Source organism: Nanorana parkeri, unplaced genomic scaffold (assembly GCF_000935625.1).
Source record: "Nanorana parkeri isolate BGI_ZX_2015 unplaced genomic scaffold, ASM93562v1 scaffold1790, whole genome shotgun sequence".
Classification (NCBI taxonomy): domain Eukaryota; kingdom Metazoa; phylum Chordata; class Amphibia; order Anura; family Dicroglossidae; genus Nanorana; species Nanorana parkeri.
Window position 1 is genome coordinate 1 of NW_017308058.1, and position 21,358 is coordinate 21,358.

Consider the following 21,358-nt stretch of genomic DNA (forward strand, 5'->3'; position numbering starts at 1 on the left):
CAATCCAGCAAACAGGGGGACTTCGTTCCTTCCCTAACAGTTGCACATGTATAATGTATGTGTGTGTGTGTGTGTGCATGCATGTGTGTGTGGGGCTGTTGTGTGCTTTTTTGTTTGTTTTACTGTTGGGGGGGCTTTGATAAAATATCAGGGGTCTAAACAGAGCGGGAGCACAGGCAGCCACATCTGCCTAACTCAGGATCTTCCTGTGAGCCGCGGCGCCTGTAAACAGCCACCTAAAACATACATGCAGCCTGAGAACCCCATACCCGAGACCCCATACAGCCACCTGAAAAGCCACATAGCCCACCTGAGATCCCATACAGCCACCTGAGAGCCTGCAACCCCCCCCTAGAGTCTGCATAGCCCACCTGAGAGTGCGCATAGCTCTCCTGAGTGCGCATAGCCTACCCGAGAGCGTGTATAGCCCACCTGAGAGCACGCTTAGCCCACCTGAGAGTCCGCACAACCCACCTGAGAGTCCGCACAACCCACCTGAGAGTCCGCACTGCCACCTGAGAAGCAATAGAGTCCACCTGAAAGCCTGCATAGCCCACCTGAGAGCCCACAGAGCCCTGGTGAGAGCATGCACAGGCCACCTCAGATCCTGGAGACATTAGGGTGCCAGCCCAGAACAACACAGCGTATGTAGCTTCATATTGTTTTGTATTGCTGTATAATGTATTGCTGGGGTTTGAAGTCCTCTACAGCCGGTCTCCTTACTCCCTCCCCTGGCTTTCTCTTCTTGCTCTTTCTCCTGGCTACTTCTCTTTGCTGTCTCCTCTATATTCTCCCTCTAAAAATGCCGCACATGGCGCTAGAGTGTTTGGGTTTCATTTGAAGAAAAGGTGGCAACCCTACCTCCAGCTGTTGTGGAACTACAAGTCCCATGAGGCATTGCAAGACTGACAGTCACAGATATGACTCCCAGAGACAGAGGTATGATGGGATTTGTAATTAAAGCACAGCTGGAGGGCCAAAGCTGCCCACCCCTGGTCTAAAGTGTCACTAAACCCTTAAAACACATGTTGAAAAGCAGCAATAATAAATCAAGGCCTACCTCGTGCTTTTCTTGCTGAACGAGCTTTAGAAGTGGGTTTTCATTTCTAGAAATCCTTTATATGAAATGTTACGATGGCTTAATAGAGACTGTATAATAAAGAAATAAAGGTCACGATGGCTTAATAGAGAGTGTATAATAAAGAAATAAAGAACATTAAGGAACAGCTTGAAGTATTCTAAGTTCTTCCATTCTAATTACCCGCAGTACAATCACTGTGGTAGTGAGGTGAAGTAAAATACTAATCATTCAAATGACTAATCATATAGAACTGTATAAAAAATAGTATGTCAGTGCTAATGTGAACTTTGATGCAATTCTGTATTGAAAGTAGAAAGTCTAGGTTAATTTCAGGAAAAAACATTAAAACCTGTAGATGATTAATTAGATAGTAGACTCTGTACACTTTGCACAGAAGGCGAGTCAGGTAAAGTGACACTAAACTCAGGAGTTAAATCTTAAAAATGCATTCAAGTACCTTAACTATTACCAATTCTGTACCTTATTTGTGTGTAGCACCCTGTAAGCAGAAGTGCTTAATACATTTAGTACTGTCAGATTGTAATCAGTCTGTGGCTGATTTGTAGTCTATGCTCATCTGGTTTTCCCTAATCAGTCTGTCATTGTTTGTACCTGCCTGCTGCTGGGTGTACCCTGGCCACAGGGCAGAGCAACCAATGAGGGACTGTTATGAGTATCTATGTCCCCCTAACCAATTACTAGGAGGTTGATGGCCATTGGTGCATGCTGGGAGAGGAGATAAATACTTGGGGTGGACCATGCAAGCTCTCTCTTCCTCCCTTGGGCCCCTTGGGCCCTGCCTTGGGGAGGCTGCCATGGACGGCCTGATTTGGCTAGGCCTAAAGCCTGAGGATTAGCCATGTGCCTTCACCAAGGCTTGAGTTTGGGGGCCCAGTGGCTACTATTGATACCAAGAATGAAGATGACCAATTAATTCTGATTCAAGTACTGCTCGGCCAGGTGATCCACACACAGATTGCCATGACTGGCTTAAAGGTCCTAGTCTGTGATGGCAACAGTTACTCTGTCCTATTGCTTAAAGGAGTCTACACCAGCCTGGATGGTACTGACCCTCAACCTCTTTCCCAGAAATTCTTCAATAAAGTTCCTCAGCATCATATCTACAGTCTGGACCTCGCTTTTATCGGTCACCACGGAGGGTGGTAAGTGCTTTTGGGGCAGCCATACACCAAATCCCCTAGACAGGCTATATGGATGACCCACCTTTTCTTTGCGGCTCCTTTTGGGGTGCACTACGGCCAATCAGAAAGCAGGGCGTCACGTCATTACACGGCGCCCGGCTTCCTGATTGGCCGGCCAGCCCAAATACTCGGAATCAGCACCGATATCGATACTAGTATCGGTGCATCCCAAGTCAAATGCAAAAGCTGTTGAAGTGATGATGGTATGATCTACTGAGAAAATCAGCAATGTCGCTTAATGCAGGCAACATTTTAAATATGTCCATATATCATGCCAGGTTTAAAGTTCATCTCTGGGCAATTCATTAATCATATATGCTTTTGTCACGCACTCACAATCGTTTGGAAAGCTGCATCAATAAAATTGTCCAATTTTCTTTCTAAATAGCTTAGTTTAGCTAGATTTATCCAAAGTCTTTAACTACCTCCCGGCCAGCCGCTGTGTATACACGGCCTGCCGGGAGCTATGATTCTGGAACAAGATTACAAGATTACAGATTAGGGCCGGTTCACATTAGGGTTGGGATAAAGGAGCGGTACCGATGTGTCTATCACATACTATCGTACTGCATAATTGACCACATGCTAAGTGCGTTGGTGCATAGCGTTGCAATTCATTTGAATGCCAGCCCTGGTGGTTGTGCGTTGCAGCACAGCCCAGTATGTGGTACTGCAAATGCGGTGAAAAAATTATGCAAACACTACTTTTTTTTAATGCGGTACCACATGTTGTGCTGCGCTGAAATGTACACTCGCCTACCTTGCATGAGGTACATTGTGCTGTTTAGCGCAAGCTAAATGCACAGGTACTGTGCCTTAAGGGCCCAGTCACACCATCAAGAGTGCGTTCCAGTGCGTTCGAGTGGGCTCAGTTTTTTTGGTGGGCGGGAGGGGGTGATTACCGGCACCTGAACGCTTAACACATTAGTGCTTGCGTTGCGGTCCAGTGCGATCTGCAAAAAATAGTGTTTGCAGCATTTTTTTGCAGATCACACTGGACCGGAACGCAGGCACTAATGTGCCCCGCGTTTGGGTGCCGGCGATCGGGGGGCATATCTGCGGTGCCATTGAGTTCAATGCACTGCCACACCCCCTCACGTCCTCCAAAAAACGGAGGCGGCCGGGTTGTGTTCCAGTGCGTTCCAGAGGCCGAAAGCACTGGAACGCACTCCTGATGGTGTGACAGGGCCCTTAGTGCAAAGCTATGGTGTAAACTAGCCTGTATTTATACAAATTTCACAGAGGCATTTGTCCTGCATAACTGCATGTACATTTGTTTTGTGCAAATTAGGGCAAACTTTAATGTTATTAGTATATTTTCTTTCCAGGTCAAATGTAATTCATTCATAAGATTAGAGTGAATCAGGAAAATACCACAGTATGGCCACTAGTTGGAGCCAAGGATCATATTTCCTATTATCCTCAGTGCCACCTAACGGCCATAACACAGTATTTTCCTGATAAAGAAATAAATGATCACATTCATTTTTACCCATTTGCAGAGAACAAATGTACAAAGTACAAAATGTATGAAGTTTTGCAGGAGGAATGGCTCTGCTAATTATATCTTAAAAAATACACCCCTTAGAGTTCTGCTTTTCCTTTAAGCTCTGTAGCTGCATGATTGTTCTGTTAGTGACTCTGAGACGAGAGACATACCTGTTATACACATTACAATAGCCTTCAAAGTTATACTATAATCTTCTCTCTGAAGTATCTTAGAGTATGGCACTTGTCCCCCGATTTCTTCAACTTTTTCTCCCAGCACACATTTTTATGTGAGACATATTCATATTCAGTTAGGTTTAGTTCACACCATTAGTGTATGCAGAGCATTTTGATCGCATCGCACCGGACCGCACTGCAGGTGCCTGTGCAGGCAGTGCGGTCCGGTGCAATCAAAATGCTGCAAGCACTAATGTGCCTTGCGATCCTGTGCAGGCGATCGCATTGCGGCCGGACGGCGTGGCTACGGTGCCATCCACTTCAATGGCCCGCCACGCCCCCTCCTGCTCGGCAAAAAAGTGAGCCGGCCGCAATGCGAGGCAGTGCGTTCCGGCCAGGAACGGACCGGAACGCACTACTTATGGTGTGAACCAACCCTTAAACAGTCTTTATTAAACACACCCATTAAACATTCATAGTGCTGGAGGAAAAAGTAAGTGAACCCATAGACTAATTACTTCAACAACAGCTAATGGGAGCCAGTAACTTGCACACCTGGAGTTCGATTATTAAAATGAGTTTGGAGGTGTGGTTTGGAGCTACCTTGACTGATAAAAGGCACTCAAACATTTTAAGATTGCTGTTCATAAGAAGCATCAACTGATGTGATCCATGCCTTGCAAAAAGGGGCTCTCTGAAGACATACAATCAAGAGTAGTTGGATTGTTGTGTGGTCAGGAGTCGTATAGGTGTGCACCGATTGCGCTGTGGGTGCCATTATTTTCCAATGGCACCCCAGTCGCGCCGGGCAGATCGTGCGGTTCCCGCCGCGATTCTGCCTATGCTTCTAAACAGGATCACGGCTAAGACAGCCGCGCTGAGCCTAAGTGAATAGCCGAATGTTGTTCGGCTCACTTCACTTCGGCTGGGTTATTCACTCGGCTGCCTTCAGCAGCTTTGTGACTAACCCCCTAAGTGTTCATGCATTCATCAGTCGACAGTTAGACAAATTGTCTATAAATGGAGACAGTTAAGTACTGTAGCTACACTTCCTAGACGTGAGTGCCCAGCTAAGATGACTCCCAAAAACTTTTTTAAAAATAGATTTCTTTTAATTTGAAAGAATAAGAACCATAAGATGCCAACAGCACCAATATTAAGGGCAAAATATATATTAAACAGGTTTGGTTTAGTTAATGTTATTTACACTGAGCACACTCTCCATCATAGACATCCACTAGAGCAGGGGTGTCAAACTCAATTTAATTGTCGGCCGCATCAACATTATGGTTGCCCTCAAAGGTATCTGTAAGACTATATAAATGTATCTAATCTTTATCATAATTGCCTCTGCATTCAATTATCACTGGTTTTAGTAATAACTTAATACCTTGATCTGAAAGTAGAAGTCTAGGAAATGGCCTGGTGGGCCGGATTCGGGCCCTGGGCCTTGAGTTTGACACGTGCACTAGAGGGAGAAGCCATCTATTTGCACTGGAGATGTAAATGTGGAACAGCAAACATGTCACATTTAAGGTGGAGGTCAGTACAATGAGATGCCCATAGCAGGAAAAATCACACAATCGCAGTCTCAGCGGTATAATTGGCGCCGCTTACAATGACACGCGGCAGCTGTTGCAGCACCCTGTAGCCGCCATTTGTTGTGTATACATAACCCCATGACAATGCACGGCGTATAAATTACCCAGTAATGCCCACGTGTGACAGGTGAAGTGTCCCTGCTATTTCTGCCCCGAGTACGGAGACATCTGTGTACAGTACGAGGCACTCAGCTTGGTCAGATGGCTGAAAATCTTCCTCATTCGTATTTGGGGGCAGTGACATCTGTAAGAGAAGCTGGGGGTCTCCACCACATGGGCGGCCATTGCTGAGCCTTTAAGTAACTTGATATATATGAAAACAAAGGAATATGGCTAATACCAGCTGTACAGCATTTGTCACTGTGCACAGCAGGACGTCATTTATCTCCTGGCCACTCACCATCAAAGTTGGACAACATCTGGGGTGAAGGCGAGATCAATAGACGGCGGCCCACAGAAGTGGTTAAAACAAGAACACGCCCCACATGATCCTCCTAGGCTGGTCATTGGCAACACCTGGCCCAAGGACTAGAGATTCCATCCAACTATAGTCCAGAAAACCTGGAAAAAAACTGAAAAGCCAGCTTCTTCGATGCAAAAGTATTCACATCCAGGAACCTCTTAGCTCCTCTAACTGAGGGTTGTGGGTGTCTGTGTTGCCAAATTACATTGTGGCATTGCCATGCACTTTTACAGTAACATATCTCTTGTTCTCTACACTAGTTGTAATTCTCAGTACAGCTTTATTTGGGTCCCCTAGACAAAATAAGCACTTAAAGTGATTTTAAAATTAGAAGATTTTTAAGCTGTTTTAAATGCTGATGAAATAACATACAATGAATGCTGCTTCTTGAAGCTTAAAAATTTTAGCCTTCTGCAGAATCAGCTGGCCCCTGAGCACTAGTCCTGATATCCTGTTTGTGGGTGGTTCCTTTCCCTTGCAGGGTCCTGTGGAGTCACTCTTGTGTGTGCTAGTAAGCTGTGTGTGTCTCCACTAACACACAGGGTTATTCACAAAAGGGTGGAGAATTTGGAGAAGGCAGGAGAAGTGAACAATCTAGGACAAAATAGCTGAACTGGAAAGTGAGCGGAATCCAGTTTAGCTATGTTGTCCTAGATTGTTCACTTCTCCTGCCTTCTCCAAATTCTCCACCCTTTTGTGAATAACACTGACAGACACAGCAGGGCAATCCACTCTCCTGCTCTCCACATGGCTTGCCTTTCACATAGCTTGATAAATGTGGGAAAGCTGTGCTGACTTCAAACATACAATCACAGCAAGGCAAGCCACTTCCCTCATTCCTGCTCCCCTCTCCTCACCTCTTCCAGGCTAGTAGATGAATAGTTGCTGGCAGTGGCGTAACCAGAGTTACGGGCGCCCCACAACCATTATATCACTACTTCATCCATACTGCTGTCCCTCTGGTTCGAATGATAATTCAATAGAATACACAATACATTATATAATAATGGAGAATGGCAACTGGCTATAGAGGACTACAAATCCCAGCAATGCATTATACAGCAATAGAGAATCCCCACCGGCTATGGAGGACTACAAATCCCAGCAATACATTATACAGTAATGGAGAATGGCATCCGGCTACAGAGGACTACAAATCACAGCAATACATTATACAGTAATGCAGAATAATATAAAGCTACATACTCTATGTTGCTCTGGGTTTGCCGTCTCATGTCTCCAGGGTCTCAGGAGGGTTGTGCAGGCTTTCAGGAGGTTGTGCGGGCTCTCAGGTGGCCAGTGTGGGCTCTCAGGTGGGCTGTGAGGGCTCTCACCAGGGGTCCAGAGAGTCTCACAGATGCGTGTGGGTGCAGTAGAGGTGGCTCCCTAATTAGGCTCTCAGGTGGCCAATGAGGACTGTCAGGTGGTCAGTGGCTCTCAGCTGGTCAGTGCGGGTATCTGTGGTGGCCAGTGCGGGCTCCCTGATAATTAGTGGGAGCTCTGTGGTAGCTCCCAGGTGGGTAGTGGGGGCTCCCTAGTGGTTAGTGGAGGCTCCCTGGTGGCCAGTGGAGGATCCTTGTTGGTTAGTGTGGCTCCCTGGTGGCCAGTGGAGTCTCCCTGGTAGATAGTGAGGGCTTCCTGTGTAAGGTGACCATTTGTCCCCAATTTCCGTGGACAATCCCCAGATTTAAGACACCGTCCCCGGACAAATTATGTCCCCAGGAACATAAAATAAATGTTTTTTTTTAACCACTTGCTGTCCGGAGCAGTTTCTTACTATTTGCGCACACATATTAAAATATACATTGTTGGCTAGAAAACAGTTTCAGACCCCCAAACAATGATATATTTTCTGAAAGGAAAGGCCATGTAGAATAAAAAAATGCTAGTTGCAATGTTTTATGTTGCGCGTTTTTTGCGCAAATGTTTATCAAACCAGTATTTTTAGGAAAAATGGAACTAAATTAAAATTTAGTGCACAGAAAAATAATATAATACCCATTTTTTTGGTAAAATATGAAAGACGGGGTCAGGTCGGGTAAATAGTTACCAAACATGTCAAGCCTTAAAATTGCGTTCGCCCGTGAAGCTCCAAAAAAAGACAATACCCAAAATGTCCCACAGGGAACATTTTAAACGATTTTACCGCTCATTAGTTTAGTGTTATCAGTGATTGATGGCTCTAGAATGATTGCTCTCACTCCGACGTTCGTGGCGATATGTAACATGTGTAGCGCAATTGTCGTTTTCGCACGTAGGCTCTCCGACGCGTGTATATGTGGGGGGCGGGGGACTTTTTTTTAATGTTACTTTAATTTTTAAACACTTTTTTTTTTTTTTTTTAACACTAACCCTATTGCTATCACATAGGGGGATAACAAGCACCCTATGTAATAGCAGATAGGGTGTGATAGGTTCTCTTTATGGAGGCATCTTTCAGACCCCTAATGTCACCTAGGGACCAAAGAAGCTGAGGAAGCAGAGAAGAGCCGGAGACTGTGTACAGTGACACCGGAAGTAATGTAATACACATCACTTCCGGGTCCAGTGTTCGGAGGAGAGATCATTGCGGGGAGACCCACCGAGCTGCTCCCGGGCGCCGCATGGGGATATCGGTGCCCGGGTAAGCCAACAGCGAATGCGGCTGGGGGCTCCGCCCGGTACAAACGATCCGTCGGCTCTACAGACACCGGATTGCTTGTAAGTTAACAGAAATCGCCTGCTGTTAAAAGCGCTACCAAGAGCACGGCTGCTGAAGCATCCGTGTTCTTGTTTTAACCACTTCTGTGGGCTGCCGTCTATTGACCTATTGCGGCCCGGAAGTGGTTAATACTCACCTGATCCCTGGAACCACCGACAAGCGCAGACTCCCGTCTCTCGCGCTGTCAGAATATGTGTTGCAGAGCGTGTTGGTTACTATTTAAACCGGCACGCTGTATGTAGCTTCTGAGAAGATACGCTATTAGCATAGCGAGGAAGTCAGCGGCGCATTTTGCATAGCTCCCGCTATGCTAATAGTGTATCTTCTCAGAAGCTGCACACAGCGCGTCGGTTTAAATAGTAAACGGCACGCTCTGTATACATATTCTGACAGCGTGAGAGGCGGGACGCTGCGCTTGTCGGTGGATCGGATCAGGTAGAGAAGTCTGTATTCCTTGTGATCTTGTTCAGGTAAGTTGAACTGAGAGGATTGGAGCTGTTCAGAAACTTGATGATTGCAAGTACTTGGGCAAAGATGTAAAGCAATACTTTGCTGGGCATTGTATATTTGTTGGATATGGATTCATTACTTGGCTATGGAGAGTTCAATACAACTTTAACCCTTTTGTGTTCTTCTTTAACCTCTGGCTGCCATGGCTTGTGAGTTTGCAGCATAAAAAGCCAGCAATGGCCCTCTCCGTGTTTCTCTGAGGAAAGGCACCTTTAAGACAGTCCGGATTAAACCTGCTGCCAGCACAAATGTTACCATAATTGGTAGTGCTGGGAGACCTATAGTTCCATATCACTAAACTGCTAGAGAAAAGCAGGAAATGCCTGGAGAGGCCAAAATAATACCATCCTGACAAAGATACGCTTGTTTTATGTACATACAACAAAGGAAGAAAAAAACAGCAGCAGCAGCAGAAGAGTTTACAGCGATTGTAAGTGAACTCTGCTAACTGTCAGTTCTGACTCCCTCCTAACCTCCCATACAAGCATGCAGCTCACACACACCTCCACAACACTTCAGCTTGGCCAATCATAGCTCGTCTTTCACACAAAGCTATCATGTGACACTGTGATTCTTCCGCCGTGATTGGCTAGCACAACTCTCAGTCAGTCGGCGGGTGTGTGTTCAGCAGGGAAGTGCAGGGCAGAGTGTGAAGGCTGTCCCGGCTCGGAGAAGACATACAGCTGACTGGAGAAGAAGTGAAGAGACGGCTGGCAGCATGGAGCTGATCACCGAGCTCTCCGTGGAGTTCTCCCGCCTGTCTATGTTCCCTTTCTTCGATGGAGCTCATTACTTGGTGTCGGTCTTGTCAGCCAGGGAGCAGGCAGGTGAGAGCTCAGACATACACGCATGAGGCAGGTGTTGGGATTAGCTCAAAGGTACACGCTGCCTTTTGAGGAAAAAAATGAATGCACACACATTAAAAAAAAAGTTGCAATTATTATTTTGCATTGGAATCTGAAGAGCATTGCACCTGCAGTCATTGGATCATGGGTGGCATGCTCAGGCTCCTGCAGACTCTTCCTCCCCAGGCATGTACTAAGGTATATACCTAGAGTTATGGAGGTGGGGGAATTATTGATGGACAACAAGTGCTGGGATATCACTGCACTTGTACCCCCATTGAGATTCATGATAAGGATGTGTGGGGGACTTGGTGCTTCTGGTCCAAACAGTTGTGACAGGGGCATTACCTGCCCGTTTCTGTGTAGCTGTGGGGCGCTGCAAATGATCGGGCCGGGAGGGGGGTGTATTAATGACAGGTTTGCAAGGGCTTGGGCAAACCCCAGCGAATTGGGTTCACGCTAAGCTCCTGCACATCTTTAATCCATCTACCATGGTGGTAGATGTGACTTCTAGTCTTTATTTATTCACCAGTCCTATGAATTAGATCTGTGAATGAATGATGCAGCTGTGTGGACAGAGCCATGCACAGCAACACTGGATATTCAAATATACACAGGATGCTTAGCTATAGCTCGCGATATACTGAGCTTTGGGTCACGGGAGGACGCTAGTTTATGTCCTTCCGTGACCCTTAGGCTTCATTCACACACAACGCAAGCAAAATTGTATATTGCGTATATACGAGCGTATATGCGCGCACTATATGCAATCCCAGAATGCATCACTCGTAATGGAATTTTAATGTGCTGTACGTATGTACGCGCGTAAACACGTGTATGTGCGTGTAAATACGCAGAGATACGCTGCCCGGACGCATCTCTGTTCCATTCTGTTTTTGCGCATATATACGCTGCGCAAATATACGGCTCCATGCGCGGCTGTGTGTATGGAGCCATTTATTTGCATATGGTAAAATACGCACGTACGCGCGTATATGCGCGGCAGTGTGAATGAGGCCTTAAGAGAACTATGGGGAAAAACACTTACCCCATAATTCTCTTTACAATACAATATCTTCTTTAAAAGCGCAGGCTTCTTTTTACAGGTGACTCTGTGGTGTGGGTCCTAGATCACAATTTTGCCAAGTAAGACAATTAGCTGTTTATCAACAGTGCACAAAGCTGTTTGTTGGAAATCCGCTTTAAAGTTTCAAAACAGTTGTCAGACATTGCTGTTTGCCTGGCTGATATGCTTACCCTCCGGCTTAAGTCACTGATCAAGATGTCAACAAGTATGCAGTAATTGCAGAATAAAGCCGAAAAAGGTTACCTTGGACATCCAAGTACATGTTCCTTGGCAATCATACATTGAACAGGTTTATGCAATTCTCTGCTTCTAGACTACGGTTTGAGGTGTAGGGGTGGTTTCTTACATTTAATTTTATTCAACCTTTAATAAAGAGGGGTTGGTATCTCTATTGTGTGGCTGTGATATTTCCACATACCCTGCCCTATTCACACCTTGTCTGCATGTCTGTCTTGTCTTTTTGTTTGCCACCATCTGTTGTGTTTTTTTTTTTTTTTTAATGTCCATTCAAGAGTTATTTTACTTTTATTGAAGAAAAAAAATCAATCCCTTCTGGTTGATCTGTGTACATTGCAACAAAGTTGGTAAAAATCCTTGTAGTTTCCTACCTGTTTCTGTTTTGAAGAAAAAGCTGTTTGTTGCAGCATGTCCTTTCCAAACTGAGGGAGGGTCTGGGTTCATTATTCAACTGGTGGGCTTCCTGTGTTGTAATAGGGAAAGGTGCAGTGTCAGTGTCAAATATAGAATTCAATGAATGAATAAAAAAAATACATTGAAAATCTCTGTGTACAGAACCATATACCTGCAGCTGATCCAGAAGAAAGCAAAAAAAAACCCCATTATTAAACATAGTCCAGGCTGCTGCAACAGGGGAAAAATCCTTCCCAATCCCCTAAAACAATCAGATATTCCCTGGATCATACTAATAATCATACTAATTTGTACTTAAGTTCTAGTAGTCTATTGCTGGGCACACACCTTACAACCATCGCAAGACATCGTACGATTCTCGGCGGGTTTTCGAACATGTTCATAAGATAAAAGTTGTGCGACCTTACAGTAGGAGAGGTCGCACGCCTTCCACACACTCGTACGATTGCGGGATTTCCCACGATTATCGCATGATTATCGCAAGGTGTGTGGGCACCTTATCACAGGAGCGAGCTTGGAGTTGTGGCTGCTTTACAACACTCACACAGGGTCCATGGGGAACACAAGCAGCCACCCTCCAGAGTGAAGGACAGTGTCGGCACCAATTCAGAGATGATTTGAGGATCTACAGTGATACACAAACAAGATTACGGCTGCAGCTAACGATTATTTTCATAATCGATTTGTTGCCTGATTTTTCAATTGATCGATTGGTTGTTTAAAAAAAAAAAAAAGACTCTCTCCCCTCTCCCTTCTTATCGATTTAGTTGTTGCAGCCCTAGGGAGAAGGAGAGAATAAGATACAGTAATGTTAGTAGTTAAGGTTCTTGAATGTATTTTTAAGATTTATCTCCTGAGTTTAGTGTCACTTTAAAGTCCCTTTCACACGGCTGTCCCGATTGCTTCGCCCTGTCAGTTTTTCAGGAGGACTCAACCGGATGCCCAATGCAAAGTCTATGGACTTGCGTCTGGTTACCCAGGTCGGGCAAAACAGACGGATCGGAGATCCGTGTCGGACCGGATCATGGCAAATTGGGGGTAATCTGATGTAAATGGACACATGGATAATGTGAAACCTCGCGCCACTACTCCAATCAAGTTAAGCAGCAGCTGAAATCTGTGTGGTCAGATATATAGTATAAAATTAATAATAACTGTGCTGTGTGAATTAATCTACAAAGTATCAGATATAATAGATACTGGTCATGAAACAATGTGATACAATGTGAAAAGAGTAACAATAGAAGAAGAGTTATACACATGCTTTTCTTCTATTGTTACTCATTTCACATTGTATCACATTGTTTCACAGCCAGTAAATGGACACATGTCCGATTCCCCATAGACCCAACATGTGGTGCGGTAAGTGCAGTTTTTTCCTCCACCTGCAAGGGTTAAGTGCTTGTTTTGGTCCCATCGGTCTCTTCTCCATGGGGCACCGGAGTGGAGGAGGAGAGAGGTGAGCGATCACTGTCAGAGGAAGCCGCACTGCAAGGATTAATTTGAAAAAAAACCTGGAGTTCTTAAAATATATGCATTACATTGGCCTTACTCCAGTCCAAGCCAGCCATTTAAAGAGTCTCTGAAAATTAGAAACAATAGCTTCAATCTCTTTGTGCAATCTGGACTTCATTTTTGATTTCCTTTTTTACATCTTTTTCTTTATTCTTTAACTTTTTTTAACGTTGGACACAGACCACTTATGTTTTACTTTTTAAATGTGTTGCACTTTGGAATTTATTTTGCAGTGTGATTTGCATACAGTCAATTTGATACATTCTATTTCTGTTCTTGTAGATAATCCCTTTCAGTCTAAAGCTAGCCATACTTTTGATTTTAATATCACTTTATGGTGTATTTCCACTTTTGCAGCCAAATTGGGATAACACCTACTTGCATGTTCAGTTTCATGTTCCCATTCACATAACTTAAAAAATTGTTAAAAACGGCGGCTTACATTTTTATATGATCTTTGGTGAAATCTTCAAGACTGAAAAATCCTACATAGTTCTTCCTGTTTATGGGGGATCGGAGCAATTGCCAATTAACCCTGTCTGTACTGTGCTGGTAGATCTCCATTATCAATTGGTATTGGTGCATCCCTATAGTTTACAAGTACCGTACTCAGTGCAAGTACAGATACTTTTGAGCTCCAAGACTAAACTAGGGAAAATTAGGAGGCAGCTGTCATTTGTAAGGAGCTCCTGGGATTTGTGCATCCCTGTTTTAATGTTTGATTTGTTTTTATAAATGAAGGGATACACCGATACCATTTTTGCAAGTACTGATACTTGTCCAAGTACTCGCAGATACAAGAACTGATACATTTTTGTTTATTGTCATGTGACAGTTTTTTGAAAACAATACAGACTAATGATTTCAGGACAGTGGTGGAGCACCAGAGCCAGGACCCAGCTGCGACCTCTGCAACCCTGGTAGTTCTCATGAAAATGCCAAGTGTCCGCACTGGTATCTGAAAAGGTCCATCCCTAGTAAACTAGATAAGCAGGACTGTCTGTCCTAATTAAAGGGTAAAGGTCCCAAGCCATTTGTATGGTATTAAGGTGCCCATACACTGTACAATAATCGTGGGAAATCCCGCGATCGTGCGATAATCGTACAGTGTATGGAAGGCGTGCGACCGTTTCTACTGTACGGTCGTACGTCTTCCGTCGAACAAGCAGGCTGGAAAACCCGCCGAGAATCGTACTATTCTCGGCGGGTTAGAGGCCTGCTTGTTCGACAACTGCCGAATGGACCGGTGTGCGCACACGCACACTGCCCGTTCAGCATTGCAGTCATCCCCTCAGGGGGGCGCGCTTGCGATGATCGCAAGTACGATCTGCCTGTCCCAAGATGGTCAGATCGTACGTTTTTTAAATTACTTTACAACCCTCGCAAGACAAAAGTCTTGCGAGGGTTGTACAGTGTATGGCCACCTTTACACTTTAGATGTCCCTAGTCTGTACATTGCGAGCTATAGAAAATAAAGGACACTTGTCTGTAGTGTCCTATTTATAATCCTGCTCCAAAGAAACCGCTAAAAAAGGTAAAATATTTTTTTATATTGCTTTTCTTTATGCTGTATGAATGGGAGCACATAACAAATGTATAGTGACTGCAAAAGTGGAAATGCATTGTAAATACTCCTCCAACCTTTCCTCTAGCATAGCAGAATCGCTTTCTCATTCTGCATATTGAAGCATAAACCTTATTCCTCCCTGAGGTGAGTCAACGTAATGGATTTTTGCCAGGGCGTGTCTTTTTTTCTTTTTTACAGGTCTATGATTATTCTTTGGTGCATCTTTTATTTTTCTGACAAGGTGACCTGTACCATTTCTGCTTTTCTTTCTTAAAAGTAAAAAAATAAATCCTCCTCCTGAGAGAATAAATGCCATTATGGCCATTCTGTTCATCCAGTAGCTATAGTACTAAAGAATCAGAAAGTACTGAAACCTGAAACGACACGACAACTAGCATGTTCAGAATAAGGACGGTAATGTCAGCCTCCAGTACTGGTTTCCTTTAACATGTTGCTAGAGTATGGCTTTATAAGGCTGCTTGTAAAAGTATATTCTTCTGTCTTGGTGTGGGTTTTTATAAGCTTGTAAGCCTGCTTTAGAAACCACTATATATCCCACTTGATCATGGCTATATTAGGCTGACAAAAGAGGTATTTTCCCCTTCCAGGACAGCCAATGAGATAAGGCTCCGCCTGCCTGCAACAGGAAACACATCAACCACATTAAATAAAAAGATGTCTGTCCTGTGCTGTGTTTGCAAGGTGTTTTTAATGTATAGTAATTCAACAAATCTCCTGTTTAGATATTGCCAAAAGTAGAGTTCTATGCAGGGCCGTTATGCTATATAAGTAGCATTATGTGCTGTACCTCGAATCATAAAGCTCTTATATTGAGGATATAAATATACAGTATAGCTAAATAAAATGGTGATTTTTTTTTTTATCTGTCTAAGAATATTTAGCACCTCTGGGAGGCCTTGCACCTGTCTGTGAATGTGGGTGGTTGGGGACACAGATCATGCTTTGATGCGTGTATAAAAAGCCTGGAACCATAAGACTGTGCCAACCCACACATTTGCAGGGTAGCTGTGATATGTCCAGAGGCATACAAGGAAGAGCAGTGACTAGGGGAATGGGACGTTACAAACTTTACTCAAGCTGTGGTCAGCTTACAGGAAACTGTAGCAATGTATCTCTGGTGGTACATTTTCCCTTTTTTTCATCACGAGAGGTTAGGCACTGCTTTCCATTTTACCTTGCTGTGTCTGTCTGGCTTGGGTATTTTTGAGTCACAGAACAGATCAGGAACAAGCCTAGAGCCTAGGAATACCACATTTCTGAAAGGTCAGAAATTCTTCTCTCTATCGGCAATGGCAGCCTAAATCTCAACATTTTAAAGGAAACCCTTTTTTTTTTTTTTTTTTAAGTACATGCTTTCGTATGTCAACTGAATACTTCTCTAAGCTGTCTGCTTAGACCTCTAATAGGAATTACAGGCATCCCCTGCAACAGGGTTTCATTTTCAGAGAGATACTTTGTAGGGCTTAGGTATAAATCTACAATACGTTTTGCACAGATTCTTACAGCTCATACACATCTTTTGCTTTTCAGTACAATAACGCGCGCATTACCCTAACACGTTAAGGCCCTTTCACACGGTCTGAACAGGAGGGGTTCATGTTTGGATCCCCTGCTGATCGAAACGGATGTCACTGTTGTGACATTTTTGTCCATCCAGTTTTTTTCCTCTAACTTGTGATGAAGAAAAAAAACTTGAATGATTAGACCCATGTTGGTCTATGCCATTTGAGTCGGATGTTAATGGACTTGTGTCTGTTTAAATCAGATTACCCCCGATCCAGCACAATCAGGTCCTGAGAAACGGAACTCTGATCTGTTTTTCCGGAACTGGCCAGGGCCAGCCAGGTATAAAGGGACACCAGTCTGTTTAGATCCAGCTACCCATAGACTAACATTGAGTTTTTCAGGCAGACCTGATTGGTAGCTCACAGGTGGACCTGATTGGAAAGGGCTCTAATGCATGTTATGTGCGTTAATGCATTGCCATTTTGAACGGCTCCCAGATGCACTGAGGCAACACAGCCCTGATCCACGTGTTGCAGTGCACCACAACACATGGTAATGTCCTACTGTGCGTTGTGGTGCACTGCATGTGAAAGAACTCTGCATGTCAGTTCCTGTGTGTTGGACTGCCGTAGTGCAATGCACATTAACACAGCACGCATTAATACAACCCACAGGAATACAAAAGTGTAAATAGGCCCTTAATGTATAAAGTTCACATAAAGGGGTTCCATTTAGGCCCCATCCACTGCTTTAGGGCACACCTGTTCTCATGCATTGCATTAAGTCAGCCCATTCATTTCAATGGGCTGCCTAATGCACCAAAACACACCAAAAAAGATGCATATAGCATTTTATGTGGTGCACCAGTTGGGCATTGCTGCCCATAATGCCCGATACCATTCATATTACTGCAGCATGATGGTGCAATTGGGCCCTTAAAGTGTTTGGCTGTAGTTTGCTGACTCCTAAGTTTTTGCATCTGGCTACTAGATCTCTGTGAGATTTGTCCAGGCCTGGCTTAATATATGTCAGTAATCCATGTTTGTAGAAATATTATTAAGCTAGAATCCTGCTTCCTCTGAAATTGTTTTATTAGCCTGTTAGTAGGAAAGCAGCAGTGAAAATAAGAAACCAAGTCTGCTGCCTCTCTCTAACTCTCTGTAGTGTGGACTTTGGATCGGAATGCTCTTAGAATTTGTGAATATTTGCCTAAGCTCTTTTTGTGTATTTTGGTATTTTTGCATTTTCCCTATTGGGTTGTGAGAATACTGGTGTTTTTTGTTGTTGCTGTATATGGGTTATACAGAATGTAATCACCTTATACTGTCCTCCTAGAAGTACTAAAATGCTGTAATAGAACATTATGTAAACCTTTTGCTTGGCTGTAAAATGACTACATTGTGGTAGATAATTCTGCAGAACGTTTCCTCACTTGCTATAAGAATTTTGTCTTGTCTTGATGATTATAGTTGTATACCTAATGGGGGCGGTTAGATGTGCATGCAGGATCTAACCGCCCTGAGGCTTGTCTCTTGGCCAACTGTCCCATAGATGTTTATCCTTGTCTCAGGCAAATGTACATGCTTTTGCCTATGGAAAGTAACTAACAGACTCACCTGGTGCCAACATATTTAGGGTAGAAAGACTAGCAAACATGTCCAGTTGAATCTTCCCCTTCCAGAAATGGTTGAGTAGGGTACCTGATTGTGGACATAGATGTGAAACCTAAAACTAGTAATTGCACCTCTTGCTCCTATTACAATTTGTTGGTCTGCAGTGTGTTGAGGAATTGCCTCTGAGATTCTCTTGTGTTCCTGAAATATTTGATGTAAACTTTTTTTTTATATTTAGGCCTCATTCACACTGCCGCACGTATACGTGCGTATTGTACCATGTGCAACCTATGCAAATAAATGGCTCCATACACACAGCCGCGTATAGAGCCCTATATTTGCGTAGCGTATATATGCGCAAAAACAGAATGGAACAGAGATGCGTCCGGGCAGCGTATTTCTGCGTATTTACGCGTCTATACGCGCAGCACATTAAAAATTCCATTACGAGTGATGCATTCTGGGATTGCATATAGTGCACGCATATTCGCTCGTATATACGCAATATACAATTTTGTTTGCGTTGTGTGTGAATGAGGCCTTACAGTACACTGAAATCCTGGTTGTACATATCCATGCTTGTTTATAAAACGGAAACACTACCATTCCACTACATTGTAAGAGGTGACTACACACTGGATTGCTGGTTCTTACAGGATCTTTTACCTGTTTACAGCACAAATCCATGAGCATGTCTACTGGAATGTATGGAAGGTGGTGGAAGCCAAACACTTTGCTACCCAGCTGGAGATTGCTGTCCTTTGACAGTGATCACTTGACAAGCGTGCTGCAAAATTAGCCCTGGTTTACACCTAGGCATTTTTAAGCAGTCGGAAAAGCGCTTTTAAGTGCCCAACACAAGAAATCCCATGATTTTCAATGGCCCTGGTTCACACCTGAGCAGAAAAACGCCTAGCAGGAAGGTGCCTGAAAAGATACAGGAGCTTCTTTGGGCAGTTAAAAGCGCTTTTTCCTCCCCATAGACTTAATTGGAAATGCCCAAAAATGCGCAACAGAAGCATGTTGCACATTTTCGTGAACGTTTTTGAGCATTTATATGCGCGTTCTTCCATTGCCCACAATGGTTTATGAGCTGCCAATCAAAACGCACGTCTTCATGTACGCACGTTAAAACGGGCGTACCAACTCGCAACGGCCTAGGTGTGAACCAGGTCTTACTTACTGGAAAGGACGGGTCATATTGGGATTTGGGATGTGTGTGTTTTATACTTTAAAGAGGAACTCCCAAGATTTTTTTCAAATTGGAAGGAAGGGGAAACACCAGCGCACGGGCCAAGGCTCCAAAAGGAAGCTGGGGAGGGAGGAGGGGGAAAGAAGAAAGGTCAATGAGGGGGTGGTATGAAGTGAAATACTAGGTGTGCTGCTCCAGATCGCAAATGGCGGTACCAAGGCACTGCAGCTAAAAAAGAAAGCACTGATCATGTGTAGACGTAAAAGACTTTGATTAAAATTCAAAATAAAATGCACTCATGGCAGCAGTCATCAGATAGGGAGCCTGTCAGGACACAGATTTTTGTGGATTTTGGGTGCCGCTGGTACTGTCTCTAATGGTGCTGAAGAAAAACTATCGAGATAGAGCTGGACTGTCAGGTGACCCACCATGAACTGCTCACCGTTGTAATATTTTTGAGCTTGGAAAGGGCAGCGCCTCGAAACACATTGCCCATTCCCCCCAGGGATTTAGTTCCTTCATTCCCATCTCCCCATCACAATCTCTCCTGCTCTCATCTAACATCGGTCCTCTGCACCCCTGCTGAACAGGTTGACTGACAGCCACGCTGACACAGGACCGCGGGTGTTTACATTGGTGATCAAAGGACCTGTCACTTAGGTTTTAGCTGGCGATACTCGCCATGCTCCAGGCCGACAACAGGACTACAGGGATCGCTGCGGGTCACCTGACAGTCCAGCTCTATCTCGATTGCCTCTCTTCAGCACCCAAAATTCACAGACATCTGTGTTCTGACAGGCTCCCTATCTGGGGACTGCTGCCATGAGTGCATTTTATTTTGTATTTTAATTAGTCTTTTACCTGATCCACACATGATCCAGTTCCACTAGAGATTTAATGCACTAGGTTGTGGCGCTTCTGTGTTCTCCTCCTTTTTTCTTTTTAAGATTTTTTTGCAAAGTAATCCTTGCAGTGGGGCTACCTCTGCACTGCTAGGGTTAAATGCTCGTTTTGGTCTAGAGGCGAAAATAAAGAAAATATAGTCCCCTGATCCTCGGTCTTATCGAGCTGCTAGATCGGTTCCCCGCAGCAACTTCTCCCCCAGGCTCCAGCGATCTATGAACCCATGACGTCTTCCTGTCTAATGCAGGTGCTAAATATAAAAGATGCGTCTCTTATTGTGACTTTAAACCATGTGCACAAACAGTTTTTCAGGTTTACCATAAGAAATGCAAAGGGAATAGCCATTTCATATTTAGAAAGGGGCTAATGTATAAACCTTCTTCCCAGCGTAGAGCATTACAGCCACTAGATGTCTAGTGGTGGTAATGCGGTATGAATGCCATTTCCCAGCTTTATGCCGGGTGGAAAGTTTAGAAGTTTATCAGCCCCTAAAGTGTGGGATACTTAAAAGAATCCTACGGCAGTATCCTATGGCAGTTGAGAATAGGCTAAAAATTCACAAATTTTTTCTGAAGGACTTCAGGGCATAGCCCGTATAAGTCCTAGTACTGACTCAAAAGTGAAAGTGATCACAAAAACAAGTTAAAGTAGTTAATCGAGGAAGACAAAAATAAAGCCTCTGTAAGCCAAAAGGCCTAGGACCTTGGTTGCATCAAGCACTGTGGCTTACTGAAATTTGTATATCCTAATCCACTCTTATTTTCAGTTACTAATTCGGGGAACATGCATCTCTGATAATGTATATTAGTGTGGTTATTTGACCTCAGAAAAAACCGGGCCCGAACCTCTGGATTCTTAGACAAAAGAATCCAGAGAATTAGAGAACCAACTGTTTGAATATTCCGCCATACATGGCTGGACCCTGTATTGATTAGTCAATCCTGCTTGGACAGAGATACAGAAAAGTGTATTTAAACAAGGCATTATGGGAAATTATGTTTTTATTACTATTATTGAAGCCATCATGTTCATACGGTTTTTTTTTTTTTTACTGGTGGGGATCAAGGTAGTAGATAGTAAATGGTGAGGCAGAAGTGCCATTATAGAGGGCAAGGAGGTTTCTCAAAACCCTTTTGGTTGGTCTAGAATCTGCAGAATTAAAAAATATAGTTTGTGTGTGTATGTGTACTTGTTTATGGAGCATTGTGTTTTCTTTAAAACTCTCCCCCCCCCCC

General features: G+C 44.0%; 1 protein-coding gene across 1 annotated transcript in view; it reads left to right on the plus strand.

Annotated features, from left to right (window-relative positions):
* The first annotated feature begins 9,842 nt into the window (after window positions 1–9,842).
* TMEM38B (transmembrane protein 38B) overlaps window positions 9,843–21,358 on the plus strand; it is a 34,462-nt gene continuing 22,946 nt past the window's right edge. Inside the window, exon 1 of the mRNA XM_018571591.1 lies at window positions 9,843–10,050. Within this exon, the coding sequence (XP_018427093.1) occupies window positions 9,942–10,050 (109 nt within the window). The 5' untranslated portion in view covers window positions 9,843–9,941. The remainder of the gene's footprint in view (window positions 10,051–21,358) is intronic.